Raw genomic sequence first — 15,366 nt, 5'->3', positions numbered from 1 at the left:
GAGTTGAGTTGAGTTGAGTTGAGTTGAGTTGAGTTGAGTTGAAATGAGACTGAGTTGTGTTGAGTTGAGTTGAGTTGAAATGAGACTGAGTTGTGTTGAGTTGAGTTGAAATGAGACTGAGTTGTGTTGAGTTGAGTTGAAATGAAACTGAGTTGTGTTGTGTTGAGTTGAAATGAGCCTGAGCTGAATCGTCAGCTGTGCGCGTGTGATTCTCCTCCAGTCTGAACGAGGCCCTGCAGCTGGAGCGGGCGAAGCTGGTGTCGGACTACGAGAAGCTGAAGCAGCAGGAACAGGAGAAGGATGAGAAGCTGCAGAACCTCATGTGAGTCTCCTGCATGGCTCTCGTCTCCACGGTTACCCTTCCCACTGTTAAGATGTCTGTCTGTCATGTAGGGGATCTACTCATCCAAAACCCAGTGCTGTGCTCCTTTATGGTTTCTTACAAGCTGCAGTATTTTATTGCACTTGAACGGAGAGACACATTTATTAACTTTCTAGGCAGTGAGTAGCTGTGTCAAAGATCATATTTTAAAAGCAAAAGAAATGTCATATAACATTTCACCCTGGGAAAAAACATAAACTCCCCACTGTTACAACAAAAAAAGTTGTTCACAGCAACTTTTCACACTACACTATAAAACGCACAGTCAGACTGAAAGGAATGGGGAAACAATGGAGGCAGAAGGCCGGTTTCTGACTGATCCATTTGTCCTGCAGCTTGCTCAATGAGAAAAGGGAGCTGGCCAAGGAGGATCTCAAGGGCCTTGAGGAGACTGTGGTGAGTGGACAGTTCCCATTTCCTGTTTTGCTTCGACTGTAGCTTAGCGTGCTGTTGTATTGCTCATCATAAATGTCAGTTTTAAACAGGACTTAACTCTGTACAGTGTCCAGGTTCTCCCTGACATTACTGTCACATCCACATGTGAAAAATGGATGCATGTACATACATTTCCTTTTAGGTTCCTATTTACAAACAGCAGCAGATCTTTGTCCAGAATCTCAATATTAATCTCAATCAATATGACTGATGTAACAGTATATGCGACAGTTTGTTCGTAGTATGTCAGTAGAAAAACATAAAGTTGCTCTTTTTATTTTCTTTATAGGCTAAAGAACTTCAAACACTCCATAATCTACGAAAGCACTTCATTGATGATCTCAATACTCGTGTGAAGAGAGTAAGAACACATTCCTGTTATTTCACAGCATGTTTTTTACTTTCTTAAAAAAGGGATTTGACTGGGGTTTTCCACAGGTTTGTACATCTTTTACTTGAGTATCAAAATATAGATCCACAGACTCAAAAGTTTCAACATCTATTCACACATTTTGTTTTCACAAGGCAAAGCTACATCTGCCCCACAGTGTTAAGTTCAGAGGTGTGTGTGTGTATGGGAGTTAAGTTAAAGGTGAGCCCTCACACCTGTGCTCCCTGTACTGTACGTCCTTGAGTTTGGGTCACTGACTGTCATGTTTCCGTGGCGGCCGCGCGGTCACCGTAGGGACCCTCTGCCTCTCCCTCGTACGTCCGGTGGCTCAGAGCCATCGCTCCTTGGCTCGTGGCTTCGGTGCTTGCTGGCAGTCACGTGACCAGATCGCACTGTGAGAAAGGAAATTCAAAATGGGCCGGGGCTGAAACATTGACGACGATGGGCTCAGGAAATCCCGCCGAGGCTCTTCAGGGGAAAGGGTGACCCTGAATCTCTCCTCAGCTCAGACGTGTTGTCAGCGTTTGACTCAGGGTCCAAGACTGATGACACCAGTTTAACTGTTAACACATACTCAAGGGTTTAGGGATTATGGTACATCCTTTCCCATGGTGTGCAAATATAGGTCTAATAGATCTGCTGCAGCTGTAGCTGGTCTTTGTCAGCAGGGGGAGCACTAATTTCACTATGTAGCTTCCTCAAATGAACTATCGATAAGTACATGGCAGCGCTTTTGGAATGGTCAATGTAGTGAGAATATAATTGACCTTTGACAGAAATGCTGTCATGGTTATCTAAAGTGTAATTTCAGTTTAATTACAGTAAGGGGCATCAATTCATTTTTATTTTGACCTTTATGTCCTCCTCTAAGTTAATTATGTGCATTTTATCAGACATATTAGATTCTGTGTACATTCAAATTTGTTATGTAATATTACCTACAAATTCACCTGGCTACTGAACCAGAGTCACTCTCTTCTCTGCAAGTCCCGGGTTCGAATCATACTCTTCCCTGTGTAAAATGCCACCAGGTTCACACTTTCTGTGAAAGTTAATAATAATAATGAATAATAAATGAATAATAATACACAAGTGTATATGTTGTTTTATAAGCCCCTGAATGTATGTCAATGACATCACTTCCTACCCCCTCACAGAATGTTGAGCTGGAATGTGATGAAGCTGGAGGCAGTCTGGCCCAGAAGCAGAAGATCATCTTCCTGGAGAACAACCTGGAACAGCTCACCAAAGTTCACAAACAGGTGGGCCTCTTTAAAAGTCTTCAACACAATTGTCCACGTTTATCAATAAATATATGGTTGTGACCTTTGATATCCGGACAGGATTCGATTTATTTTTTGATGTGTACTTCTATCATGCTCTTCTGTGTTTTTATTTAACTTAAACAAATAAACAGTATTATGATGAGACAAGTGTGATACTGAAATTGCGAATTGTTCGATTGAAGTGTAACACACAACATGATTGTGACATTTGATATGAGGAGAGGTTTGTTTCGCAAACCACTTTCTTTGTGTGGTAAGTGTCTTTAAACACATGAAACGGTACATCACATTTTCTCTCTCTCTCACTTTCTCTCTCTCTCGTTGTGGTTCCCTGTCTCTCTTTCCCAGCTGGTGCGCGATAACGCAGACCTGCGCTGTGAGCTGCCCAAGCTGGAGAAGCGCCTGCGGGCCACTGTGGAGAGGGTGAAGGCTCTGGAGACGGCTCTGCGCGACGCCAAGGAGAGTGCCATGCGCGACCGCAAGCGCTACCAACAAGAGGTGGACCGCATCAAAGAAGTCGTCCGCACCAATAACATCGCCAGAAGGGGACACTCTGCACAAATTGGTGAGTGGGAGCATATACAGTACTTATATACAGTATGAGTGTATACTCTGTTACTAACCATGTTTTCCTCAGTTACTGTGAGAGTATATCGACTCTGTTGCTATACTCTGCTTACCTCAGTTACTAAAGTATGTCTACACTGTTACAATACTGTGTTTACCTTAGTTAGTTACTATTAAAGTATGTCTACACTGTTACTATACTGTGTTTACCTCAGTTACTATGAGAGTATGTCTACTCTGTTACTATACTATGCTTACCTCAGTTACTAAAGTATGTCTACACTGTTACTACACTATGTTTACCTCAGTTAGTAACAATTAAAGTATGTCTATTCTGGCACTATACTGTGTTTACCTCAAGTTAGTTACAATGAGAGTATGTCTGTTCCCTGTCCAGCTAAGCCCATCCGGGCTGGCCACAGCCACCACCACAGCCAGGGCGGCTCCCCCAGTATGGGTCAAGGCATCAGAGGAGGAGCGTCCAGCCGCCGCCACCACGGCAGCCCGCAGCAGCAACAACAACACCACCACCACCATCAACAGTCACCGCAGCACCATCACCATGCGCAGCAGCAACAACAACAACACCACCACCATCCTCAACAGCGCCATCACCATCCACAACAACAACAACAACAACAACAACAACAACAACAACAACAACAACCACAACCACAGAGACAGCAACAGCAGCAGCATCACCAAGCCAAATAAAAGCTGAGGTGAGTATTTCACACTTGTGTCCAAAAACCTGTTCTTGTCAGGCATTGCAAGTCATCAATGATAAATTCCTAACATGACATTCTAAGTTACTTTTTTTAGGAGTCCCTTTGTATAAAAAGAAATGTTTCTAAAACTCTCCAGCAGGGGGTGGTGTCCCTCTACCACATGTCCTGCTGATGTTGTAATTTACCCTATCCTGTACACACATATCTCTGAAGTACTGATAACAGTCAATGTCTCTATTCTATGATATTGAGATATTTTAATGGACTATGCATTACAGAACGTGTTGTGCTTCTTTACAGAATATAAAGAATGGACGGGCCAGCGACCCATCGCATTCATCAGGTTCATCAACAGGATTATTTCTCCTTCCCAATTGCCTTTTTGCAAAGAGGAACATTATAACCGGTAAAACTCCAAACTGACCTGTTTCCTGCTTTTTGTTTCCTCAGTATCTCAAGTCTGATTGGAGCTAGTTACTTCAACACACACAACTCAACTTTGATGGGGTCCTAATAGGTCTATTCTTTTCGTTACATGTCCATGCAGACAACACACACACACACACACACACACACACACACACACACACACACACACACACACACACACACACACACTGTGCTTCATGCAAGTGTGATTTGATTTTATGAGAATAAAAGAGAGCAGAGTATTGTTTTCACTCTTTGCCTTTTGCCAACACTTTTATTGAAAGAGTAGTTAGTAATGGTATGGTTTACTATGGCACAGTTGGCATATGTTTAGACCCTAGGTTGTGGTTATCCAAATAAGTCAAAGACAGCAAGCACAGTAAAGCTAGGCCAAACTGTCAAAGGATGAACATAAGAGCAATTGCTTCATGCTTGATTTAATTGGCTGAAACTGTTTCATTGGCGGTCGAAAAAATAACGTGTATAGAGTTGGTTATGAATGTATTCTTTTTTTATGAAGTTCACATTTGTTTGGTATTCTGACTCAAATGTTTCTACTGATTTTTTATAGCCTATTTATAATTTTTTTATATTATTAATTGTCACAGGTGTTTAATTTTGCTCATCCAAAATATGAATGTTTAATTATTTAAATCATCTTGTACTTATGTTTGTTTTGCACTGCATTTTTTGGTAGGTTAATTTATGAAATGTAAATTATTTTAAAACATTGCTTTGGTGTGGACAGTCCTCTCTGTTAATTAATATAACTGAAAATTACCTCCAAAGCACTTCACCTGTGAGAACATTTCTATGTGTATTTGGATATTTCCATCACCGTTACTTCATTTTGAGTGTTTCTTACTGGAAATTGACACAAACAAGCCCCCTTAAGATCTGAGAATCAAAGCTAACAACAAATTGATATTGAGCTTCAAAGTCTTATAGAGTTATACCGATAAGTGGAACAAACCTCTTTAGATATAATGTACAAAAATGCATTCAACTACAAGAAACACCTCACCTCACTTTCTTCGGGTGTCACAGACTAGGAATATGTCAATAACTCAATTTTGACAAAAATGTCAGATAGAACCTTATAATTCTAAGGGAACAAAATGTAGTCTTTATGTATCTTAAGCACATTAAAGGCCATACAGAGACTGAAACCATTTTGAAATACCACATCTGTTCACAACAAAGGCAAAGCTTCTCTCCAAAGGAACTGATACTGACCAGTCAATCAGTACATCATGTTTTGAATCTTAAGAGAAGTTTTTACCTTAAGGTGAGCACGAATGTAAACGTTTGTCTGGTATGAGCTTGTGGTCTGATTTCATTCCTGGCCAAATTTACCTCCGCACAAAATTCTGTTTTACCTCTTATTAGACTCTCAGGATTCTGCCATGAAGTTAGGGCATGCCCCTTGTTGTTGAATAAAAGTTTAACAGTGTTCACAAAAGGTAGTGTTAACTATTCAAAGGGTTGGAAATATATTAATGCAGAGCTCCACTGATGTTTCTTTGAGGATGGCATTACTCAAAACCTACCTCCTTCTTTCCTGATATTCTCATACTGTACATGGTCAGCTCTTTTAACAGTTTGGACATTTATATTCTTCCTCTGTTGTATTTTGATGACACTTTAGGCACGATGTCACATACGGTATGTGTATATATTGTGTACAATCAAATACTAATTGTCAGTGGCCAGTTATGTCAGTTTTGTCATTTTGCGTCTGACAACTCAACGCTAGTGCTAAGTGTGTTCAAATAACTGATCGTGTAACTTGGCCTCTTGTTGGATGTTCTCTGATGGTTTGATGACTGATTGTGCTGTGAAGTGTACCTCTATCATGCATCAATTAAAAAAAAAACGGAAGTAGAATTTTCATGAGACATGAGATGTGAAAATGCTGAAATTGTGAATTGTTCTATTGAAGTGTAACACACGGCCTAGATGCATTGATTCATGTGCAGTGGCTTTGAAGTGTCTGCATATCTGGGGTATCCGTCTGCACTGTCTTGCCTTTTATCTGTAATAGTTGGACTAACGTCTGTCTCAACCAGTGACTGATTTTAGACAACCATGGTGCCATATGGTCTCTGCTATCTCTGAGTGAGTGACCAAAGGTGGAATGACATGAAGGACTCTAATGTGGTACAAACTGCTGTTTGTGAGCCACAGTATGTTTGCTGAATCACCACACAGTTGTAGTACATTGTTTGTCATTTCTCTGTGTTAAACGTCTATACTTCCCTTTTCCTCTGTCTGATTAACTACTGTTTATCTTGAGAGAAAAAAGGTTGAATTTGTTAAGTGTGTAGGCCCTATGTCTTTGCAGAAGTGTCACCTTACTCTTAATGAACTTTTTCACTATGATATGGTCAGTTTTGTTGTGACAGATACTGGATGCCAGTCTTGAAGCACAGAAAGCATTTGATGGCAGTGGGCATCGAGGATGTGTTACCAACCATACTTTTAATACATGAGACAGGCTACTTGATAAAGATGCAAGGGTAATGTTGGGATGCAAGATGTAGGCCTGCGTGAAATGGTACATTGAGGAAATAAAGGGATCAGACTTTCGAAACCCCTTGCTGTGTTTATTTATTCCCTGACAGATAATCAACACCTATTTTTACAAAAAATTACTTTCCATAGGATTTCACGTAGGCTATAGGCAGAGGCCTATAGTAGCGTAGGCTATTACACTATACTTCTGTAATGTTCTGCAACCATAGCCTACCTCTAGGCCTATATTATTCTTGCCCTTATAGGCTACAGTCTTAGAGCTTTTCAAACTATTACAAGACACCATTCCATAGTAGGTCATTTATATAGGCTATTCTTATACAATTACTATAATATTTGTCCCAAAACACTTCAAGATTAATTTAGCCTGTAGTTGTTTTTCTTTATAGCAGTTTATGTTGTCTATTCTACATCAAATGTGAGCTGTTAACATGCAAAATGTGAGCCAGGCAACATAGTCACTTTGGCTCAGGTCTAAATAGGCTTACCACAGATGAACATAAGAAGCAGCCCACTAGGCTAGGGTCGATTCCTTCTGTTGAGAAGGAAACTTCACCTGCCCTTCAACCCCGCCTTCTAGTCGCTTCACTCCGCCCCTCTTCACAGTCATCCCGCAGTCTGTCATCTATTTGGAAGAGGCATTCTCCGTGAAAGTAGACGAAGATCGAAAAGATTAATACTCTCATCTGCAGCTTCCAAGTACATGAACGGCGAACTTAGGTAAGGCTAGGTTGACTCACTAACTAATATAGTTAAGCCAAGAGCCTCTCTCTTGGGATTCTGGTTTCAATCTCTTGGTAGCGTTCTGTAGCGTTCATCACGATTACGTTTATCACAGTCATCACAGCTCAGTGCTTAACTGAAACTTTGAGGATTCTTAGCTTCCTTGGGTAGAATGAATGAATCCAAAGTGTACGTCAAAGTGTAAGCTAACATATCTAAAAGATTGCTAAAGCAAGTTTGTAAGTTTGTAACTGTTCAGTAAGCGCGCAACTGTGTCATTGGCTACAATGTATTGAAGCAGACAGTCTGCAACGGCCAGCTGTTGAAGACATTTTTAACGAAGGAACAAAAGCCATTGTGAAGCTCCATTGAAACTGTACCAAGCACTCTCGCTTGATAGTGTGGATTCAAAATACAATGGGAGCTGTTAGGTCAAGATTCCTTTAACAGTTTCTGTTCATTCTTAATAGCTATTTCAATCCTATCTCCATTCCTGGACGAATTGAGATTTGCATCGTGCAAAGTCAGTAGGCTATGTTTGAAGACATGATTTCGTTAAACATCAGTGTTGAACTTAAAAGAAAACCGTGTCAAGCTGAACACATGTGTGAGGCCACCCCCTGTAGTCATTGCTCAGTCAGTTATGACAGTTGCTGTGTCCCATATGGGGTGTTGTGTGTGTGTGTGTGTGTGTGTGTGTGTGTGTGTGTGTGTGTGTGTGTGTGTGTGTGTGTGTGTGTGTGTGTGTGTGTGTGTGTGTGTGTGTGTGTGTGTGTGTGCTGCTGGCTGGATGAACGGGACCCACCAATGACCCCCTGCTACAATCTGTCACTGGGCTCTAAGACAGCTTTGGAGGGAATGAGAGTGCAGTTGCACCGCCTCCCTGTAAGCCTTGTCTATACAGTAACAGTAGATCTAATGTAATGGCTTGTTGATCTTCACTGGTGATTGATTGTTGCAGTTTTGATTGTGCTCTTTCTGAATATCTTGGTTAGCATCCTTATTAATGTGCCAACCTAACAGAACCTGTCTAACAGAAAGGCAAACACAAGTGTGCTATCAGGGCAAATAACATTGAGTTAACCAAAGAAAGAACAAACCTTAAAAGTAATAGGTTTTGGAGAATGTGACCGAAGAAAGACAATGAAGATATCAAACATGCAAGAACATATTTTGAGAAAGTGATGAGAAAGATTCAGATGAAATTCACTGAAGAATTTCTTGAATACTAAAGATTTTCAAAACTTTGTAGTAGATACTGTTGCTCCTACTGTTTTTTTAATCACCAGTGAGCTAATGATTTCCAGGTACTCACTACTCTTTAGCTGGGAATTGATTTTAAGTTAAGTATAGTACAAGCGCTGTATACACAGACTGCAATAAAAGTCAGGGTGGTTGTATTGTCCCAGTGGCAAAATGTGTTTTAGTAAAAACTGATTAAAACATCATCATTAAGGCACTGATTTTCGCAAAACGAGGCATTGTAACATTTTTCATTTCGGGGTGACACCTTTGAAGTATTAGTGCATTGTGCAACACTATGTCAAGGTGTGTGCATTATCAGTGTAAGTGTTTAGATTAGAACAGAACATAAGATTTATAACGCACTCAGTTATGTTCTACTGTAGATAAAAAAAATCTTACATAGTAAAAAGTGGCAGAGTATTTGAGTGGCCTGGTCACTGCTGTGTCGCAAAAAAAAAAAAGGCCGCCTCCTGAAACTCAACCCTCTCAGACACATTAGCCTCCAAGAATTGCAAGCCTTTTGGGAGTTTGTGGCTTTCCAAATGGAATGGCTTTTGTCTGAGCTGAACTGCTTGAGATGGGTCACACCTGCGTGATACTAACACCCCCATCACATTAGTAATAAAGGTCATATATTCTTTCATTTTTATCTCTCTCAGGCAAATGACATTCTTTGTGTTTATATCAATGGTTTTAGACCTTTTGCCTTTCCACCTCCCCCTCCACGCTCTGAGTTCCATGACATCCAGCCTCAAACCCATCGCCCATGTCCATTCCCAGTCCACCTACAATCCTACCCTTTTCTCTTCGTTTCTCCCTCCTCCTCATTCATTATTATGAATTTCCCCTTGAGGATCAATAAAGTATCTGTCTATCTATCCATCTATGACCTCCATCAGTCATGTTCGCCAGTAGTGAGCACTGCAGTTTTTTTCTGGTTCAATCTGACATGCAGGTGATATATGCTGTACTGTTTGAACCTTCTGATACTACAAATGACTTTACTCTACTGTAACTGACCCTAGGCAGATGGGTTGGGCCCTTGAGTCGTGGATCTGTCTGAGGTTTTTTCCTATATACAGTATCTCTCCAATTCTAGGGAGTTTTTCCTTGCCCCTGTTACTCATGGGCTCTCTTTGAATGTTTGACACTCTGTAAAGTGCCATGAGACATGTGTAATGTTTTGGCGCTCTATAAGTAAAATTAAATTGAAATTGAAATATATGCTGAGGACGGCAGGTGGTCAGAGGAAGGTGTGTGTAGCGTTTGTTTGATGTCTCCCTCAGCACCCGGGAGAGATATAGCTTGCTCGCTGGACAGGAAGTAGTAGTAGTAGTAGAAGAAGGGGGCCGTTTAGGCAGATTAGGCGGTCAGAGCACGTTGTCACTTCTGAAGGCTCCTTACGTTCAGGCAGAGGCTACTCAACAGACGAGAAGGGGAAGGAAAAAAATCTTGCCATGTTCTGCACAGTGTGCGAGTGAGTCAACACGAGACTGAACATGTGGGCCATCAAAGTGATCTGTACAGTACATCTATCATTTGTTTAGAATATGGACTGTTGAGGTCTGACAGTATGATAGGTATGATCATGGCTCTGTCAGAGCCTTGAATATGTATACTTGTTTGAAAGGATTAGTAGAATATCAGACAAAAAAATTGCTTTTAGAATACTTTCATTTGGTGCCATCCCACCAATAATTGTGGGGTTTTAGTATTACTATTCGTGTAAGTCGTAGTGCAAATAACCAACGGTAGAAGGCCGCAGCTTTATACCAACAGCACCATTTAAATCTCTGAGCATAATTCATGATACTCATGATTATTTCAACGTTGTGTACCGTCTCCTGCATTTTGTCAGTGTGGTTTTCTGTCTGTTAGTAAAGGAAACTCTTTGCTGTTAGTACAGTAGCTTAAGATTCTCAGAAAAGGCTGTTTGGTTCAAGACTGTTTAGGTTTTTGTTGGTCTCTGTTCTGTCTCTGTGTAAACTGACCTTATGGAGGGCAGTCCAATTCCAGGCAATTACAGAGGAATTAGAAAGTCATGTGGTGCCAATTAACTTTTTATCACTTGGCTGAAAAGAGTCAGTCCAGTTGAGCTTCTTCCTTTGATAGCTGTGGACTTTTTCTCTGCTGAAGAAAGAATGGGACAGACAGATGGATACAGATTAAGACAGGAGAGACTAAAAAGGAAAAAAAAAGTACAACAGCTGCTATGACTACGGTGTGTGGCTGTCGATTAAACACACACACACAGCCTCAGGAGTTTTGTGCAGGCCTGCTTTGGTTGGATCAAATACATTCAAATGTAATACTCCAAATAGCTTTTTGTTTGAATAATGAAAACAAACCTGCCTCAAAATCTTAAGATCAATTCTAAATAGAAAATTTTGCCAAATGCATGATTGTTCTTTTGGTTTATGCAATATGTTTTGTTGTAAAAACACCTTCCATGGATATGAAAAATCAAAGATAGACCAACAGCTGGACTGAAGACAGACTTAAATACAAATAAATGTTATTTACATCTATATTTATTCATTTAGCAGACACTTTGTCAAAGCAACCTGAGGATGAGAGTGCATAGGTTACTAGTCAAAGTGTAGTGGGAGAAAGAACAGGAACAGGAAGGAGGTGAAGAAGGGAAGAGATCAATCTATCAAACCTTTAAACATGCAGTGACACTACATAAAGTGTCACTTTAAATGACATTCTGCATTTATGGACAGTGTGGCCATGTTTAGATGACCTTTCACAAAATGCTGACCTCACTCACAGCATCTTTAAGGACATTGCATGTTTGGCACAAAAGCTGATGAGACAGTCACCGTACCAATTGCTTTTTTTTGGGGGGGGGGGGGTGGGGGGGTGGGGGGAGATTGCTCCGTGAAACAAAATGATAAGATAAGATTAGAAATACTTTAATCGTTCCTAAGGGAAATTACATTGGCACTAGAACTCACTGACTGATAGAACATCTGTAGCATCTTATCGCAGATGTTAAAGGATCTTAAACGTTGCAGGACGTAGAGCCGGCCTTGACTGTTCTTGTAAAAGGCCTCTATGTTCGTAGAGCACTCCAGTCTGTCATCCCAAGTGTACACTAATGCATTTGTAGGTATTATGTTATCTCATGTCGTTCACTGTTGGACTACAGCAGAGACGGTATCAAAAACACATCCAGCTCCTTATGGTCATTATCCAGTTTCTAGAAGAATGGGAAACCTGAGTATAATTGGACTTGCATAGCACCTTTTCATTTTACTCTCCTAAACTGCTGAGGGGAATTACCTCTCACATCTCTCTCTCTCTCTCTCTCTCTCTCTCTCTCTCTCTCTCTCTCTCTAGTGACGCAATGGAAATGATTCTATGAACAACATAGTGTTTGCATGTTCACTCCCTAAGGCAATGGTTTGCGACATGGTTTCAAAAGGAGAACTACCCGAAACAATGCAAGTAGTATATTATTACGCTTAGTCAAGGATGCCCACAGTAGTTTTCAGTGCACTATTTTTGTAGACTCTGTTTTTAGCATCAGGAAATGGGTTGAACACCTGATCATGTACCTTCCTGCCACCTGTGTTACTTGAATGTCGATGTATCATGTTTTGACACGGTTATAACTCTAAGTCAGTTTAAATTCGGAGAGTAATTGTGGTGTGTGTACTTTGGCCTATACTTAAAGTTCACCTCCTGATGAGATTAGTCAGCTTTGAGATGCACTTTTGGCAGTGGAAGGCTTTCTTCCAGCGTAAACTAAGAATATTGTAACAGTTGAGTGTTGTATCGTGTATCGTTATATGAAAGCATTTTGCTGAGAGACGTTCACACTGTTTCTTACATAAAGTACTGTAGTTATTTTATCTTGAAATTATGGCTTCAAACTCATTTTAATGATATAATATGGAGAATGGTGTCTCTGACACTGACGATGCACACCAAGATCATCAGGTATTGTACTATGCACTATGTTATAACTTGCAGGCACAAGGTCATTTTGGGGGTATAAATACGAATTCTTACATCATGTTGCTTTAACATAAACAAGACAAGTTATATTTTAAAGTATGCATATTAAGCTGAAATACTACATTCGTATGACTAGTATAATTTCTGACCATGCACAGATCATTTTATAAATCAGTACTAGGTTAAAATAAAGTTTTGGTGTAAATGCGTGCCTAGACAGCATAAATAGATTATGATCTAGGAAAAAGGGAGCGGAATTGTGGGCACCCCTTTTGGAGAGCTGGCCTGAGGGACCTGTCCATCAAGAGGGTATCATACTGACGCCAAATGAGACGACAGGGGTGGGTCAGGTGCCCAGACCCCAGGGTCACAAATGACCCCAACACACAAGAGATTCCAGGGGTCAGTGATAAGTGTGGTGCAGGACTATTGTGTCTTATCTTACGAAAGGTCGGGAAGACCTCTGAGGAGTCTTTGTTACTGTGTGTGCACCATTCACTGAAGAACAAATTATTCTAGTCTTCTCGAGTTCGGTATATCAACAAAAAGTGGGTTCGTGGTTAAGATTTATGATATCTGTCTGAAATGAATAACAGTAATTTTATGATAAAAATGTTGAGGTACCCATCCACTTTGAAATAGATTTCCCCCTGGACCAAAATATGTGTTTTTGTTCAAAATCTATGTCAAAAATGTTCATGGCTTGTTTATAATGTTTATGACACGTTCATGACAATGTCATGTCACTCTTATGTAGATGCCTTCAAGTAACGTGTAACCAATTTTTTGGTGAACTAATGCTCCGGCTGTTCCCTCAAGGAGTTCTGAGATGTGCAGTGATGCAGGCTATTTTTCTGGCACAAGGGTTGTGATGTCAAAGAAATGAGAGAATATGTCTGAATATGTCTGAATTAAATGCATCCGATGCTGGAATTTATTCCATTCCTATTAACAAACACGTCATTGGTTGTGATTGATTGTCATTCCCTCTCAAACGTTCACTTGTGTTGCCAGTCAAGTGAATAATCTTGCTCAGTGGAGTCCTCTCAGTTTGTTGGATAGGCTTTGTCACTTACAGTACAGTGCGCTTTGTATATGGCATCCCTCAACACGATATGGACTCCAATGTCTATCCAACGCACAATCAACCCTCGCTGACTTGGTCCCTATGACACAGGAGAGCACGGGCACAGAAGAAGGGCTCACTGTGTTCGCCCGCGCTGGATAAACGCTCCGCCATCTCCATTCAGTTGCCTTGGCCCAGGGCCCAGGGGACACAGCTTCAGGGGTTTTATTTAATCTTAAAACTTGACAAGGGCGCTTCACCGTCCAATCTCTCAACATCTTGGGAGATTAGATCCATGCAAGAATAAGCACGGTTGACAATAGCTTCATAAGAGGCCCCTGTAACCGCACTGAACAGACTTTATGGGTCCCTGCGAACGTTTGGACAAGAGTATTGTGGGTCGTTCATTAAAAGTGATTGAAAAGCCCACTGGAGAGTTACCAAGCATCTCGAAATGAATAGAAGTTAATCTGCCGTTTTATATTAGTCAATTAAGGCGCCAGTTAAAGCAAACTGTACTGGGCATAATGAGCAGGTACTTTCATGGAATGTGATTGGCTCATTAAGTTCAGTGGCTCATAGCTTTCAGTGGTTCCTTTCATGCCTCTCTTGATGAAGTTTACCTGGTAGGAAACAGATAGATCCTTGAGCAAGATTAACTGGTGTCAGAAAGGACATTTTTTTCACAGAAATGTAATCCACACATTACATTTTTACTGACATCTATCTTTCTTTCTTTCTATCTATCTATCTATCTATCTATCTATCTATCTATCTATCTATCTATCTATTTATCTATCTTTACATAATATTTTGGCATAGTAGTGTAGAGTAAATCTACTGTAATACAGTAGTTTAGACTGAACATCATATGTTTTGCTGTGCTTTACCATTGTACACCCTGTCCCCCCTGTCACACTTCTGATCTGATTCTGAGTTGTTCTGAAGTTTGAAGTTGAGTTGTGCACCTGACGTATTGGGTTTAAATTCTCCGCATACTCTGACCCCCAGTGCCCCCGTCACTGGAAAATGAACACAAAGGCCTAAGCCATTTGAAGCCAATGAAATCCAAGGAGGATAAGCCTCCTGCAGTATATGACACTGATTTTCAGCTGTCAAAACACAAAAGATGTCCCTTCACCTGCATGAAAGAAAGACCGATGCCAGTTGAAGGTGTGGTGGTGTGAGAGTCCACATTATTTATTGGACTTGACTTGGTTCATAATGTGTTATAGGGACTCTGTGTTTGCTTGTGCCATTGAAACCTTGGTGGCACTTTTCACCACCTGTAGTGGATCAGGTTTAAAAGCAGTGATAAACGAACCAGACATATAGTATATGCATCATAAATCCGATAGCCCTTACACATATCCTTAATGATCTCTAATTTCCTCTTTTGAGCTCAAGATGCTTTAAAGTTAATTTATCATGGGGACTATCTCTGTCACGGTATGTTAAAGGCCATTTTCTTTTCATGTCTCTTGGTGCTGAGAGCTCTGCTCTCCCAACCACAAGACTAAATTGCTGTAATTGTGCTCAGGACTTATCTGCCCCCCACATCAGTGGTGAGGGACATGAGTTAGGGGTTCTGTCGACACGTTATAGTACCATCT

General features: G+C 40.7%; 1 protein-coding gene across 1 annotated transcript in view; it reads left to right on the top strand.

The window, feature by feature from the left end:
- Positions 1-7,430, top strand: part of kif5c (kinesin family member 5C) — a 33,333-nt gene extending 25,903 nt beyond the window's left edge. Inside the window, exons 20-26 of the mRNA XM_062533654.1 lie at positions 221-322; positions 718-778; positions 1,107-1,178; positions 2,366-2,470; positions 2,843-3,059; positions 3,459-3,603; positions 7,334-7,430. Of these exons, the coding sequence (XP_062389638.1) occupies positions 221-322; positions 718-778; positions 1,107-1,178; positions 2,366-2,470; positions 2,843-3,059; positions 3,459-3,603; positions 7,334-7,430 (799 nt within the window). The remainder of the gene's footprint in view (positions 1-220; positions 323-717; positions 779-1,106; positions 1,179-2,365; positions 2,471-2,842; positions 3,060-3,458; positions 3,604-7,333) is intronic.
- Positions 7,431-15,366: the final 7,936 nt, after the last annotated feature.

This window comes from Sardina pilchardus, chromosome 4, assembly GCF_963854185.1.
Source record: "Sardina pilchardus chromosome 4, fSarPil1.1, whole genome shotgun sequence".
Lineage (NCBI taxonomy): Eukaryota > Metazoa > Chordata > Actinopteri > Clupeiformes > Clupeidae > Sardina > Sardina pilchardus.
Note: the sequence above shows the minus strand (reverse complement) of the source record. Positions and strands in the feature narration are given on the sequence as shown.